This window comes from Ostrea edulis, chromosome 2 (assembly GCF_947568905.1).
Source record: "Ostrea edulis chromosome 2, xbOstEdul1.1, whole genome shotgun sequence".
Taxonomy (NCBI): Eukaryota; Metazoa; Mollusca; class Bivalvia; order Ostreida; family Ostreidae; genus Ostrea; species Ostrea edulis.
Genome location: NC_079165.1, coordinates 46,641,985 through 46,658,970, shown reverse-complemented (window position 1 = coordinate 46,658,970; position 16,986 = coordinate 46,641,985). Strand labels below are relative to the sequence as shown.

At 34.1% G+C, this 16,986-nt stretch overlaps 1 protein-coding gene across 3 annotated transcripts in view; it reads right to left on the bottom strand.

Moving 5' to 3' along the window:
• LOC130051719 (uncharacterized) overlaps nucleotides 1-10,573 on the bottom strand; it is a 28,351-nt gene extending 17,778 nt beyond the window's left edge. Inside the window, exons 1-2 of one of the 3 annotated variants that reach the window (XM_056154233.1) lie at nucleotides 10,465-10,573; nucleotides 453-1,227 (exon numbers count right to left, since the gene is read on the bottom strand). In XM_056154233.1, the coding sequence (XP_056010208.1) occupies nucleotides 453-1,189 (737 nt within the window). In that variant the 5' untranslated portion in view covers nucleotides 1,190-1,227; nucleotides 10,465-10,573. Of the gene's footprint in view, nucleotides 1-452; nucleotides 1,236-9,457; nucleotides 9,857-10,464 lie in introns of those variants that run through there. The other 2 variants (XM_056154232.1, XM_056154231.1) reach the window with 2 other exon arrangements.
• Nucleotides 10,574-16,986: the final 6,413 nt, after the last annotated feature.

The window sequence follows — 16,986 nt, the reverse complement described above, 5'->3', positions numbered from 1 at the left end:
ATGGACGGATGGACAGAAAGTACAAAAACAATATGTCTTCCCCTGAAAAAGGGGAGACATAATTCTTTGATCAAAGTTTTGTGGAGCCTCATCACATTCATGTCATGTCAGCATATCACAGTTCCATGCTACATATGTAATATCAAACACATGCACTTTAAATGTATGGGGCTCTCATAATGCCACTTGCAACTTCACTCTCAGGGCGAAGAAGTGAAACTGTAAGACAATGAAACAAAGTTGCAAGGGTGAAAAAGCAGAAATGGCCTGATCAATCTTACACATGTCCATTACTGAAGAAATATAGACATACAACATACATGGACCACGCAAATATGCAATAAGTTCTGTGCAAATTATCAATCAACACTTTGATAGAATGAGCACATGACATTCTATTTCAATGTACCTGTATTCATTGAATAGATTTCGATAGATTTTTACAGTCTTACCTTGATTCTGATGATACATCTGTGTAATAACTTGCTGGGGTATTGGCCTTCCCACGAATCCCTGACAGATGTCGGGCTTCATCATACCGATTGTTAACAGCTGACCAAGTCACTCGGTTTGCATTGTCATCATAAGATAGAAGACCTTCTCTAAAATTCACAGAATTTTCTGAGTATCGTGTATTTTCATGTCTCACAGCATCAAGTGGATTTGGAATAGCAGAATTTCGCAGGATAGGTGGTGGCATTTTAGGTTTTTCGCTAGTTGTTTCAGGAAGGGCATCATCAGATTTATCTGGTTGATCAATGTCATCCAAGTCCTCTCCCGATTCCCCCGGGTCATCATAGATACCAAGGTCATCACCTTCCTCCATTTTCTGTATTGGAATAGTGACTACATGCATGTCATTAGGAACAAATCTCAGTGGAGAAGACTTTGTCTGAAGTTTCTCTTCCTCAGTCATAGTGTCATCATTTGTGACACTGGAAAGTTTTTCTCCATGTCTTATAGACAGTTTTGCTTCATCTATCACACCTTGACGATCTGTTGGAGCATTCTTTGCTGATTGTATTGTTCTATCATGAGTTTCAGCCTTTTCCTCATCGTCTACTACCACAGCCTTTCTTTTAACTTTGTTATGAACCTCTTCTGTCGCATTAGTGAGAGTTATTTCCCCTTCACCAGAAACCATATCCACAGTCTCTTCAGTAAGATTTTTTTCAATGTTGTCCATCATAACTAGTTTGGATTTGCTGACCTCATTTCATCTATTCCCTGTAAAACTATTATTGATTTCTGATTAAAAGGTTTAATAACCAACTAAACATGAAGATAAAAGGTGTTGAAAGTAAAACAAAGAACAAATTTAGTACGACTGTGTACCTAAATAGGCCCAAAAAATGTCTCTGTTTTAAATGTGTCTTGAATAAAGCTTAATCTGTGTTTTAATTAAGTTAGATATAATATAGCTATATTATGCCAAGTATACTATCTCAACTTAAATCAAAGTTGATGCTTACCATGGTATTTGATAGTATTATTACGTCATAAATAAGACTTTTTCGCGCCATTTTTCAAAAACTGCTTGATACCTGTTAAATTTCATCCACATTATTGCTTAGGAAGGTAAGCCCATCTGTCGAGCAAAATGAAATTAATATATTTATTGTGTGTCATTAGAAGATGAAAAATGTATTTGAATATGAATTTGCTCAATGCATGGGCTGTATGTTTTCTGAAAGGAAATCCCCTTGAAATTATGAATTTTTTCATTGATTTGGCATTTTTGCAATTTTATGCCAACTTCACACTCCTTTTGTATTACCCAGAGCAATCTTTTTATCAAATTAAATGTATTTTGGGTTTGCTTAAACATTCTTTATTTGAATGCCAGATTTTGGGACTCCTGCTGAAATCATATATTTTGTGGGCCAGATGACTGCTTCTTTAACGTTTCCAATCTTCACAAAAAAACATTACCATATATGACATTACTATATGATCAAATAATTCCATGCTTTTCGATTGGACAAGATCCAATAACCTAGGAAAAATAGAATGTTATGTTCACCTGCACATGCTTTTGAGGCAAATATAATGTACATTTGAATTCAACCAACATCATGCCAAAAATAAATTGGGAATTTCAAAAATAATATGATTGGTTATTATTTTTGGTAACTCAATGAAAACCTGTGTCTCTACTCATTTTTGACTATCTTGCAATATGATTAATACGATTGATTATTAGTTTAAATTAGGTCTATAACTGTAAAGAAAGGTGTTGGCTTCTATACTGGTGTAACAATTATTGAATTATAGTAACTTAGAACCCAATCTAAAGATGACTGCTTCGTTATCATTTGGCAAATTCTACATGATCTAGTGCCAGGTTTCAATGTTTTGAATAACTGTAGAAGTACTTTTTTCCGCGCGGTATTAATTTAGGCTATGTACGCGGTCACAAATTTTCCGCGGAAATTTATCCCAGCGTACCTAAAGTAAATGAAAGACATTAAGTAGCAATCTAAGAAATCCGCCCAATTTTCTACCCGCAGAATAAACAGAAATTGTGATTCCGCGGACTCATGAACCCGTGGAAAAAAGTCTGTTTACAGTATCTATGTCATGTAATAAACAACTAGAATTGTCCTAACAGGACTAATACCCCCACAGGAGAGTGGGGAAAAGTGAATTTATGAAGGGTTTTTAAGATATACGGGACAATGACAACATATCCCCCCCTAAAAATGGGGAAAATATCCATTATTTCCTAGCTTGAATGTCAAACAAGAGGTCCACAGGCCTAAGTTTTAGTTAAAAGTATCATTAGCCCCAAGTGCTATAAAATCTATGATAAATTTCCTGTTCTGCATATGTTGGATGTATTTTTAAAACACAAATGCTCCAAAAGAGCCCATACTGATGAAAGACTTTACATGATATAACATATATCATATTACACTACATGACTATTTTGGACCCACCCAAGAGTCAGAGCCCATTTTGGTACATCCCTTTCTGCTTTCCTAAATATGCCTTTAGTTGTTTTTTTAATACAATATCAGCAAAATTAAAAAAAATCTTTCAAATGATAGACAATAATCACAATGATTTGGTCCCACCCTGGAACCACAACCTCTACCTCTGGCATCATGAAATTTAAAAATTTTAAATTCCAAATTTGGCCCTGCCCTGGAGTTGGAACCTCTACCCCGGGGATCATAAAATTTACAATTTGGTAGAGGCCTTCCAACTCTACATGACTATGCATTTAGTTTTTCTTACAGATATGCAGTTATAGAGAAAAAGATTTTTAAATGTTGGTCAATTTTTGGCAGTTTTTGCTCTGCCCAGAGTGCAGGAGTCCTGATATTTACAATTTATGTCCCCTTGTCCCAGAGATGCTTTATACCAATGGAGAAGAAATTAAAAATGTTCAATTGTTAACACACACATTTAATCACTTATATATGACAATTTTGGTCCCATCCTGGTACCAAAACTCCTACCCCTGGGATCATGAAATTTACAATTTTGGTAATTAGAGCTACCTGCTCCTTCTAAATTATGTTGTTTCAATTTAGTATCAATAGCACAATAAAGAAGATGTTATTTAAAAGTTTTACAACTGTGACTCAGGTGATCTAAAATTCTCAATCAAAATAGCAGGTGCACAATTTTATTATTCATTTAAGATGTACACAATGTTTTAATCAAATCTGTTCATCAGTGTTAAAGATATACTATGGACAAGTTATGTCTATGAAACAAAGGACAAGGTGATTCCATTATACCCTTCCTTAAACTTCATTAGTGGGGGTATAAAAAATTGTGTCTCATATAACTTTCAACTAGGTCTCGCAGTCTAGCTCTATACAAAAATGGCCGACCAGGTATTGTTTTGTTCTAGGTAAGCTCTAGTAGGTATTGTTTTGTACTAGGTAAGCTCTAGTAGGTATTGTTTTGTACTAGTTAAGCTCTAGTAGGTATTGTTTTGTTCTAGGTAGCTGACTAGTAGGTATTGTTTTGTACTAGTTAAGCTCTAGTAGGTATTGTTTTGTACTAGATAAGCTGACTAGTAGGTATTGTTTTGTACTAGGTAAGCTGACTAGTAGGTATTGTTTTGTACTAGGTAAGCTGACTAGTAGGTATTGTTTTGTACTAGTTAAGCTCTAGTAGGTATTGTTTTGTACTAGTTAAGCTCTAGTAGGTATTGTTTTGTACTAGGTAAGCTGACTAGTAGGTATTGTTTTGTACTAGTTAAGCTCTAGTAGGTATTGTTTTGTACTAGTTAAGCTCTAGTAGGTATTGTTTTGTACTAGGTAAACTGACTAGTAGATATTGTTTTGTACTAGTTAAGCTCTAGTAGGTATTGTTTTGTACTAGTTAAGCTCTAGTAGGTATTGTTTTGTACTAGGTAAGCTCTAGTAGGTATTGTTTTGTACTAGGTAAGCTGACTAGTAGGTATTATTTTGTACTAGTTAAGCTGACTAGTAGGTATTGTTTTGTACTAGTTAAGCTCTAGTAGGTATTGTTTTGTACTAGGTAAGCTGACTAGTAGGTATTGTTTTGTACTAGTTAAGCTCTAGTAGGTATTGTTTTGTACTAGTTAAGCTCTAGTAGGTATTGTTTTGTACTAGGTAAGCTGACTAGTAGGTATTGTTTTGTACTAGATAAGCTGACTAGTAGGTATTGTTTTGTACTAGGTAAGCTAACTAGTAGGTATTGTTTTGTACTAGTTAAGCTCTAGTAGGTATTGTTTTGTACTAGGTAAGCTGACTAGTAGGTATTGTTTTGTACTAGTTAAGCTCTAGTAGGTATTGTTTTGTTCTAGGTAGCTGACTAGTAGGTATTGTTTTGTACTAGTTAAACTCTAGTAGGTATTGTTTTGTACTAGTTAAGCTCTAGTAAGTATTGTTTTGTACTAGTTAAGCTCTAGTAGGTATTGTTTTGTACTAGTTAAGCTCTAGTAGGTATTGTTTTGTACTAGGTAAGCTAACTAGTAGGTATTGTTTTGTACTAGTTAAGCTCTAGTAGGTATTGTTTTGTACTAGGTAAGCTAACTAGTAGGTATTGTTTTGTACTAGTTAAGCTCTAGTAGGTATTGTTTTGTACTAGTTAAGCTGACTAGTAGGTATTGTTTTGTACTAGTTAAGCTGACTAGTAGGTATTGTTTTGTACTAGTTAAGCTCTAGTAGATATTGTTTTGTACTAGTTAAGCTGACTAGTAGGTATTGTTTTGTACTAGTTAAGCTCTAGTAGGTATTGTTTTGTACTAGTTAAGCTCTAGTAGGTATTGTTTTGTACTAGTTAAGCTCTAGTAGGTATTGTTTTGTACTAGGTAAGCTAACTAGTAGGTATTGTTTTGTACTAGTTAAGCTCTAGTAGGTATTGTTTTGTACTAGGTAAGCTAACTAGTAGGTATTGTTTTGTACTAGTTAAGCTAACTAGTAGGTATTGTTTTGTACTAGTTAAGCTCTAGTAGGTATTGTTTTGTACTAGTTAAGTTCTAGTAGGTATTGTTTTGTACTAGGTAAGCTGACTAGTAGGTATTGTTTTGTACTAGTTAAGCTGACTAGTAGGTATTGTTTTGTACTAGGTAAGCTCTAGTAGGTATTGTTTTGTACTAGGTAAACTGACTAGTAGGTATTGTTTTGTACTAGTTAAGCTCTAGTAGGTATTGTTTTGTACTAGTTAAGCTCTAGTAGGTATCGTTTTGTACTAGTTAAGCTGACTAGTAGGTATTGTTTTGTACTAGTTAAGCTCTAGTAGGTATTGTTAAGCTCTAGAAAACAATTCTGTACAAGGCTGTTTTATCACTCCCATTATCTCACAAGTTAGAAGTGTGTGATCCTGCAACACCTTTTTCATAGCAGTATCACAAAGACACTGTAAAATGTAGATATATATATATATATATATGTTTGATTGAGGAGACAAACTGAAAGAATGAACTATTACCATTCATTCAATGGGGTAATCATATCTAATTATTTTGAAATTAATGCATGCTCAACAGATCGTAATACATGTACCAGTATATAAACAGCCTACATTCAGGGACTCAATCTTCTGTAGCAAAGGTGTAAAGAATTGTTGACCTACAGTTAGAGGCTTACTCGAACACAAACCCACAACTTAACATTTTCATCTTACTTAACTAAGCCGTATTTGACATAGGTGTAAGAATATCATAAATATGAATACTGCAAACAGTATATCACATGCCCATTGGACAGTGATGACAAAATTTCAGTGCAATATCTTTATCCATAATGAGAAAAAGTGCATGAACTGTTTGACCTATTTTTAGCCTTAAAGTAGGTCACAGTGCACTAATCCAGCTGAAATGCAAACTGATCTTGTATTCCTCCAAAAGGAGGCTTGTGACTAAATTTCGGGGAAATATCTGTATCTGTAATGAAAAAAGTCCGGAAAACTGTTTGACCTACTTTTAGCCCTAATGTAGGTCATGGTGCACCAATTCAGCTGAAATGCAAACTCACTCTTACACTTCTTGAGGAAGAAATTGTGACCAAATTTCAACACTGTACATGTATCTGTTATGGAAAAAAGTCTGGAAAACATGACCTTGGACAGACACACAGACGGATGCATGGACAGTGCCATATAACATAATAATATCTAACAACAAACGTATAATGATGAAAATCTGCATTACAGACAGAGAGAATCATGGAACAAAATTGGAAATTCATTAAGCTCTTATCATACTGTATGTAACTATGATGAAAAAATAAATCATTTGTCGTGTATACCTCTGGTGAGCCAAATATTTGTTTCGAAAGAAACTACATAATAGTTGTGCAAAATAACTAGACTTATCTTTAAATCTACATGATCACTTAAAAAACTAAATGTGTCGGCATGACACGAATGCCCCCGCCTGCAGTAAAGTCAAATGTAAGAAATCCATCAAAGTATACATGTAGCATTGAATGGGGTATTCAGATTGCCATGTATGTTACACACATTTAGTACAATGAAGAACTGAACTACAATCCTTTATATGTTTTAACAGCCATAAAATAAATACATTAATTTTTCTATGTTAAAGGGGCACAACTTCATTAAAAATCACCGAATCGGAACAAACCTCAAATTTGATCTGTAACTTATTAATATACATCTGTATACAAAAAATCAGTTCAATATCTCAAAACGTTAATCAGGAAAAAAGTCCAGAAAACTGGTCGCAACAGTAATTTTTCTAAGTTAAAAGGTCACAACTCCATCAAAAATCAATGAACCGGAACAAATCTCAAACTCGATCTGTAACTCATCAATATACACCTGCATACAAAAAATCAATTCAATATCTTAAGACATTTAGAAAAAAGTCTGGAAAACTGGGTGTTGTGGAAGGACAGATAAGGGTAAAACTATATGCCCTGACCACTTTGTGGCAGGGGCATAAAAACACAGCAGGGGCTAATGTATGATGACAGACAGTCCCTCCCTGATACTACTTTTACAGATCTCATTCTATTAAATGACAAATCTTCAAAGCGTGTGTCGAGATCACAACCTTGAGTAATCAAATCTTAATCAGTTACCTTGATCAGGTACCAAATTAAATTTACAATCATGCAGATTTTATCAAAAATTTCTAGGCGGCTTTGAGACTGGGGTACATTTTGCAAGACTGTCCATGCACTTACAGTAGTATATACTGCACAAAATCGTGTAAAGACACCAAAAGAATGGAATAAAGAACCCTTTGCTCTCTACATGTATGTGCAGATAACCTACAAACTACATCCTTTTAATGTAATAGTTTCTACCAGAAAACACAGTTATCTCATTTGCAAATCTTGGTATTTAAATACAAAATCAATGAACCATTGTTTGTAAGTGATGCAAAAATCTAGATCATTTATTGCAAATCAATTGTGCATTACTCCAGATTTTACAGAAAACAAGTTCACTTCTCTTATGAAATTAGAAAACGTTCATGCAGAACACCGCTGGTCTGCCGTCATTCCAATAGAACTTGTATTTTTAAACATTTGGTAATGTGCTTCCCAGTAGATTTGTGCAGACTTCTTGTATATTGGTAGTAATTACTGGTATGTTTAAGATCAATCAATGAAAGTCATTTTTCAGTTTGTTGATAAGTTAAATGACTAAAGGACATTTTGTTAGATTTGGTAAATATATCACATGCAACAAGAATTTAAATTACATTTTAACAAACAAAACAGACAGAATTTTTAGCTTGCATCATTTAAGCAAGTCATGGTGGTTCATTGATATTAAAACAATAATATACCACATACATGAATACTGAGTAATGTTTGACCAAAGATCAGTATTGGGGTGCCAATTGCCGAGATTTGAAATTCTACACCAGCTCCCTAATCAATAAACAAACAATGCTTCCCAACTTTCCTATCGCAGGAACAAGTCAATCTGACAGGAATGGGTACTGTAGAGAAAATATTGACCAGCTAATTGGTAGAGTCAACATTGGGTATGTTCATGTGTCCCAAACATAGTGAATCTCATTATCACAGAGACAACAGTTAAAGCCCCACTGACGACAGGAAGGTCCACTTGGTAGAGAAAGGATCTGTTTTTTGAAAAACATGTATTGTCAGAGTACCACCCAAGGCATGCAAGATTTTAAAGGGTTAGATGGGTTCTATTTCCTACAAATCAAGGCCTCTTACTGGTATTGTTCATTTCTGATTTGAAAATTTAATCAAGTATGTGACATTCCAAATTATTTTTAATGAAAACATGCTGCTTACTCATTTGCAAACTGAAAAAGATTGAACATGCAATTTTCAGAGCAGGTTATAGTTATAATCACAGAATGAACAGACATAAACATTTCTGCTAATGTTGAGTGTATTTCATTTTGTTTACCATAGCAACACAGTCATGGCCTTTTTCTTTGCTACCTTTTGTGAAAACATCCCTATTTGTGTCCACATATTGTTCGAAATTTAGGAATTTTAATCTCACAAATACCCACATTAAACCACGCATTGAAATGGGAAGAACTGTGATTACATACAATTACATTACTGTAATAATCCTTTGGCAAATCAGTCACATTTAAATGACTTATTTCATAACATGGAATTAACTATCAACCAAATAGACTGTTTATTGAAAATAATAAAAAAGGAATTAAAACTGATACAAAGGCATTAAATGTAGTGCTCATTATAATTCAATATCATCAAAGAATTTTGAAATATGTTATTAGTTTTATAGATTTCATTTCTATTTTTCATGGAAATGAATGGCCCACAAATCTAGGTATTATGGAAGATTTTTATTCTAGTACCAATGTATTCATGAGATTTGTTATTTACATAAAGTTTTACATGTTTACAAGTTTATAGGTTTTGTTATTTACATAAAATTTTTACATGTTTACAAGTTTATAGGTTTTGTTATTTACATAAAGTTTTACATGTTTACAAGTTTATAGGTTTTGGTAAATTAAGTTACCTTTTTCATCACGTACCTGAATTTGGGTGGAAAAAAATGGGGTCCTTGTACTCTTCAGATAGATCCTCAATCTATCCACAACATGTACTCCAAAAAGACTCTCAATCTATCACAACATGTACTCCAAAAAGACCCTCAATCTATCTAAAACACGTACTCCAAAAACAAAAACAGGATTTACTGAGTTTACATCAGATGACCTATAACTTGCATATGATACATTAATGAATTCTAATCCATACTCTGCCAACAGCACTGTCAACATCGGATAATAAAAAAAAGCTCAGTCCTTTTAAATAAAAACTTTGGTTCATTACCAACGAAAAGGTTAGACTCTACTCCTGCCTTTAAATCAGCGATTGATATTATCCTCAAACGTTAAAGTACTACTGCAATATACGGCCCCAGGTGTCATATAGTCTTGGATGATTTTCATTTAAATCCAAGTTTACACCTTACAAGGGGTGAAGTTACCAATGACCTCATACAAAGTATAGACAACAAGAGCCTCTTGAAAATTACTTGGAGCATGGCGCTGATTGATTTTCCCCAAATGTACCTGACACGAGGTGGATTTAGACTATGTGTACATAATAGCATTTTGTGTTGTTATAATACCAGTAAATAATTTTACATCTTTTGGTGTCAGAAAAGTGACAGTTCAATTATACATAGAACTTTAAAAACTCACAAGTCTTATAAATTATAAAATTTTAAAAACCTAAACAAAAATGTGATAATTCAAGAAGTTCAGTATTAATTTTTCATCACAAACATGGAACGTAAAAAAAAAAAGTGACACAACTCAAGAAAGTTTCCAATTATGTGTATATTCTAAGGAAATCAGTTTATAAGAAAAACATACAAGTATACAACAAGATATGCCTTTTTTCCCAAAAAAGTATAATACATTTTCTATCTATATTGATGAAACAGCAAGTTAATGCAACTTACCCAAGTTTTAAAATAAGAACTTGACATGAAAATAACCAAAATCTATCATGTAAAAATGCAAATATTTACCATCTATTCTGTTGCTGTGCAATCTCAAGTATGCTGGACGACACTGTAAGTAGAGTTAAGGACGTCTGCTATTCAGATGACTGTTTAAATTTGACAAATCCTTCTCTTATGAAAACTCCACTCAATCTCCTAAACTTTAAGCTTATAAACAAAAATCAATGCAATTTACTCACTGGTGTCTCACATTCATCACACCATGGGATACATTTCAACAACAAATGTTCAAGCTGCAAAGTACCATTTTACATTCTGAAATATGAAAAGCAATTTCAGTTTTTTCTCCCCATGCAGTCAACTGAAGTCAAAAAGATCAAATATTGATCAGATTTAAAACACTGGAATGAAATGGATTCCTTTATTCTTCTAACAACGCATAGATACAGAATGGCCCGGGTCTGTTAGAGATAAAATATGTTAGCTTAGTCAATTCAAGCAATGGAATAGTTTGAACAAAATACTTGAAGAAATTCAACTACATATCAAAACAAACTAGAATAAAATCAAAATATGCATCTATTATAATGTAAAAATGCAATTCAGTAATTTCTTTATCAGTATAGATTCACAGTTTCAATATTTTAACTTGCAGTAAACTGAATCTGGTTCTGAGAGTGAAGGGTTTGAACAAAACTGAATCTATACTACCTAAGAAAATGATTGGGTATAAATAGGTTCCATAACCAGTGCAAGTTATTAATTGTTTTTCCCTCAAACTTGAGTTTCTGAATTTTTTAAATTTTGAACAGACATGAGGCTTGCTGAGTGTATCTTGAAAATTTAGAAAACTAGAGATTGTTTATATGAACAAGAGGCCCATGGGCCACATCGCTCACCCGAGTCACCTTGGCCCATATCTGAAGACTTTCCATATATATTTGCATGTAAAACCTTGGTCCCTATTATGGCCCAAACTACCCTTTGCAAACTTGAATCTACACTATGTCAGAAAGGTTTCATGTAAATGTCAACTTCTTTGGCCCAATGGTTCTTGAGAAGAAGATTTTTAAAGCTTTTTCCTATATTTGTATGTAAAACTTTGACCCCCCCCCCCCCCCCCCCCCCCCACTTGTGGCCCCATCCTACCTCCCGGGGGCCATGATTTGAACAAACTTGAATCTGCACTATGTCAGAAAGTTTTCTTGTAAATATCAGCTTTTCTGACTCAGTGGTTATTGAGAAAAAGATTTTAACTATATATTTGTATGTAAAACTTTGATCCCCCTTGTGGCCCCATCCTACCCCCGGGGGCCATGATTTGAAGAAACTTGAATCTGCACTATGTCAGAAAGTTTTCATGTAAAAATCAGCTTTTCTGGCTCAGTGGTTCTTGAGAAGAAGATTTTTAAAGTTTTTCCCTATATATTTGTATGTAAAACTTTGATCCCCCCTTGTGGCCCCATCCTACCACCGGGGGCCATGATTTGAACAAACTTGAATCTGCAATATGTCAGGAAGCTTTCAGGTAAATTTCAGCTCTTCTGGCCCAGTGGTTCTTGAGAAGAAGATTTTTAAATGACCCCACCCTATTTTTGCATTTTTGTGATTATCTCCCCTTTGAATGGGACATGGCCCTTCATTTGAACAAACTTGAATCCCCTACACCTAAGGATGCTTTTTGGCGAGTTTGGTTGAAATTGGCCCGGTGGTTCATGAGAAGAAGATGAAAATGTGAAAAGTTTACAGACAGACGGACGCCGGACAAAATGTGATCAGAAAAGCTCACTTGAGCCTTTGGCTCAGGTGAGCTAAAAACTACTGTCTCCCCAGCTCCCCAAATCAGAAGTGCTCCAAATGAAACCTCCACCCCTTAATGCACTGCATGGTATGAAGGAGAAAGCATAATCAGGAACATAGACATTATGAACTCCCATAATCACATAAGAGAAGTGTTCACAAACTATATTACACCCTCCACCCCTCAGATCCACTATAATTTAAAGGAAAACAATTGGATCCTCCTGTCCCTACAATATGCACATCTGCAAATGGCATTGAAGTATTGTACAAAATTTCAAGTCTATCAGATAAGCCATATAGGAGGAGAAGTGTTCACAAGCTATTTTAATATCCTCCATCCCTCTTAGTTCCACTTTAACTTTTAGGAATATTATTGGATCCTTCCGTTTCACAAATATGCACATCTACAAATGGCAATGAAGCATTGTACAATGTTTCAAATCTATCCGATAAGGCTTATAGGAGGAGAAGTGTTCACAAACTATTTTACATCCTCCACTCCTCTTAGATCCACTATAACTTATAGGAAACTAATTGGATCCTCCTGTCCCTACAATATGCACATCTACAAATGACAATGAAGCATTGTTCAAAGTTTCTATCCAATAACCCATATAGGAGGAGAATCGTTCACAAGATTTTGTAACAGACAGACGGATGGACGGACAGAAAGTACAAAAACAATGTCTCCCCCTGAAAGAGGGGAGACATAATTAAGGAACGAGAGGTTACTATCAAGCAAATGTTGTGGGAACAGTTTCTCCCATTATACACTTGCAATTTTTGTAAATGTCTTTCTTCATCTGATATACATTTATACGCAATAGACACAAGTGACCTCATGATCTGTTGAAATGAAATATACAAGGAGAAATTTCAAAGAACAGCCAATCAGATATGTCCCAGGGTGTTGCATAACATGCTAGTAAAACCACAAAAGAACTGCACTGGAGTGATGAAATAAAGTTGTCAATGGGAAAACATTTACGTTTTTGTTAGACCTGTTCACTCATAAGAACATTGCTGCCATGACCTATTTTCACTTTTTCTCAATTTTCTTCCCCTAGTACTGACACAGTTCCTTCATTCACAGTTAAAACTTAAATTCCCTTTATAAAAGAATGCCTTGTGCCAAATTAAGATAATATGGCTCAATAGAAATTGAGAAGATGTCAAAAAAAAAAAAATATGAAGAGCTTACAGATAGACATCCTCACAGATGAATAGCTGAGACAATAGACACACAGAAGTTGGACAAACTCTTACTTCAGTCTCTGGCTGGAGTGAGTTAAAATGCAATATATGCATATGAGTTTTATCACTTTAACAATTGTTTATGCTTGAGAGTAATAATAAATTCTAGAAAAACAAGAGGCCCATGGGCCACATCTCTTACCTGAGTTACCTTGGCCTTGCCATTGTTCAGCTGCTGTGATGTTTTTTGATCAATCTTTATTCCCATGAAAACTTTGACCCCAGCCTAGCCCAAAGGATCCCAACATAACTGAAAATAAATTCATAAAACACAGAGATATCTCAACACCAATATGATTAACACGATCTTGCTATAACAGAGATATCTCAACACCAATATGATTAACACGATCTTGCTATTCTAGATAGGACCAAGCGAACTGATCATGGTATGGTATCTAGCCATAAAAAAAAAATCTATATACAAAATATGAAAGCTCTATCTCAATTAGTTTCTGAAGATATTGAATAGGAAGATTTTAATTAAAAGATCAAACTTTCAGGTCAAGGTCACAAGGTCATACACACAAGTATAACATGGTCTTGCTATGAAGAATCTATACACAGAATATGAAAGTTTTAAATAGTTCAGGACATACTGAATAGGTAATATTTTTGTCAAAAGTACTCATGGATGCTCCCCAAACCAATGAACAACTTCATATGACGAATGACTCGCAAAATGATCAATTGAAATATTGTTGAAATGGTTTCTTTTCCATATATAAGGTACATGTTGAGTGATGTTGATCTTTATAAAATGACCTTGAGTGACCTTTGTCTGAAAGCCATTTCTATTACTTATTTGTGTGATAAATGATCAACATCTATTAAAAAACTGTTGAAATAAGACACTTTTTCCTTATTAGGTATGTTCTGAGTAACCTTGAACTTTCCAAAATGTCCTTGAGTAACCTTGGTCCAATGCATCAAAAACTGTTGAAATATTGTTGAAATGAAGATTTTTTTTATATATATAAGGCATATAATCTGAGTGACTTTGACTTTTATAAAATGACCTTGAGTGGCCTTTGTCTGAAAGCCATTTGTCCATTACTTATTTATGTGATATATGATAAATACCTGTTCAAAAACTGTTGAAATAAAGAACTTTTTACTTATATAAGGTATATGTTCTGCTTGACCTTGAACTTTCCAAAATGATCTTTGTAAAAAAAAAGGTCCCTGTCTCAAGGAATATTTGTGATCAATTATATCAATTTCTGGTGAAAGGTTTAGGAGATATGAACTCAGAAGGATGGTCAAAACATGACAGCAACTGTATGCTCCCCAAAATTTTTAAGGGAGCATAAAAATATGAAAGCCCTAGTAAATAGTTTTCGAGATATTTCAAAAGATTTTCCCTATACATCAGCATATTACACTTTGCTTCCCTATTGTGGCCCCACCCTACCCCGTGGACCACAGTTTGCATAAACTTGGATCTACTCTATGTCAGAAAGCTTTCATGTAAATTTCTACTTTTCTTGCCCAGTGGCTTCTGAGAATTTTTAAAACATCTTTAAAGATTTCCATTATCATATACTCACATGTAAAACTTTGATCCCCTATTGTTGCCCCACCCTACCCCCGGGGGTCATGCATTCAACAAACTTGAATCTGCACTATGTCTAGAACCCTACTTACTTGACTTAATCCTCTGGGTTCCCTGAGGAGCATAGGGCCACGACCACACTCTTCCAACATACACAGTTCTGGGTTATCCTCTTTAGCACAGCCCATTGTCATTCCAGCAGCCTTCACTTCTTTGTTGATGCTTCTGCGCCAGGTCTGTCTAGAAGCTTTCATGTAAATTTGAATTTTTCTGGCCCAGTGGGTCTTGAGAAGATTTTTCCATATTCACGTATAAAACTTTGACCCCTATTGTGGCCCCAACCAACCCCATGGGGCCATGATTTTAACAAACTTGAATCTGAACTATGTCAGGAAGCTTTCATGTAAATTTGAACTTCTCTGGCCAAGTTGTTCTTCATTTGAACAATCTTGAATCCCTTTCATTCAAGGACGATTTGTACCAAGTTTGATTAAAAACGAAAGCCTAAAGAATGTGAACAATGTGTCTATGAATCTGATAAATATTGTACGACTTTTAACATCTGGGAATAATTCCAACAAAAATGGAAGTAAAAATGTAAATACATGTATAGAAAATAAAATTCATTTAATGAAAGCATGATGGTATGAACAGAAAATTCATGCCAGCATACTTCTCATGAAGTGCCAAAACACTTCTTTTAAAAGTATGTAAAGCCAAGCATTTTATGCCCTCATGCATTTTCGAAAATGCCAGGAAGGAATGAAATTTTCATCATAATTCCTCTGTTATAAAGGTATATATACTTCAAAAACATAGAACTTCACACTTTTTAATAATTAAAACTAGATCAAAATATCCATAAAAGTTTGTTGATAAGTTTCCAAAAGGCTTAACTTGTACCAACAGCAGATAAATAAAAAATCCAAGATAAAGCCTTGTAAATTGAAAATCTGTACCTGGCATATAATATGGTGATTCTCACCTTGTATGGTGAACTTGATTTAACAGTCAAACTTTGCTTGATTTACAACCCTGGTTTACAATCTTTGTAAAATAAATGAGGAAAGTATGAAGAACCACACGTAATGAAAAGGGCTTTAATCCCCGTCACATATCAACAATAAGTCTCCTGAAAAATCAATGTCTGCAAGACTTATAGTCATGAAAAACTAAATAACTATGTGGTCACCTATATTTGATGTGTAAATAATTTCAATCAGCCTGCCATTTTTAGAAATATCAGAACATAAAAAATATATGAGCTACCTTTCATCTGTTTACTATTATAATTTGTTTTATCAAAGTATTTTTGAAGAAAAAGGGTGCTTTCCGTTAAAGTTGCATTGTTGACAGTGTTGCCAGTAAACAAGGAAAGGTGAATAGGAGTGTAAAGGATTCTTCAAAATCAAAATCCTGAAAGACTTCAACGACAATCAAAAACAAAAAAATTGTTTTAAACATTGTGTAAGTCATATTAACATACTGAAACAAAGCATTGTATTTCATTTTCTTCATCATTCAGTATTCATTCTAAACATTGATTTCATCTTCAGTTTCAATCAAGCATTAAATGATTTTTATTTCATTTCTTTCTGTAACCTGGAACAGGTGTAATGGCAGATTGCATAATGAACATTATGAAAATTTGTCTGCACATCTGTTCAATGATATAGCACAATGGTTATAAAAACAAACCACAATCATTTATATATTGCTGTGAAGTTTAATAAATATACTTATGAAATAAGATTTCCTACTACTTTGTTTGCTGTTGAGTCAAGGAGATATAACAACCCGGGCTGTTTGAGATATAACAAACCGGGCTGTTTGCTTACATTTGCACTGTGATGTCATCATGATTGGTTGATGGGCACAGTAATGTCACAATGATGTTGTCCTATAACATCATTCGATGAAAAACAATTAAACTGCGATAAAATATTTAACACTTCAGGATTATCATTGTGAAGCAA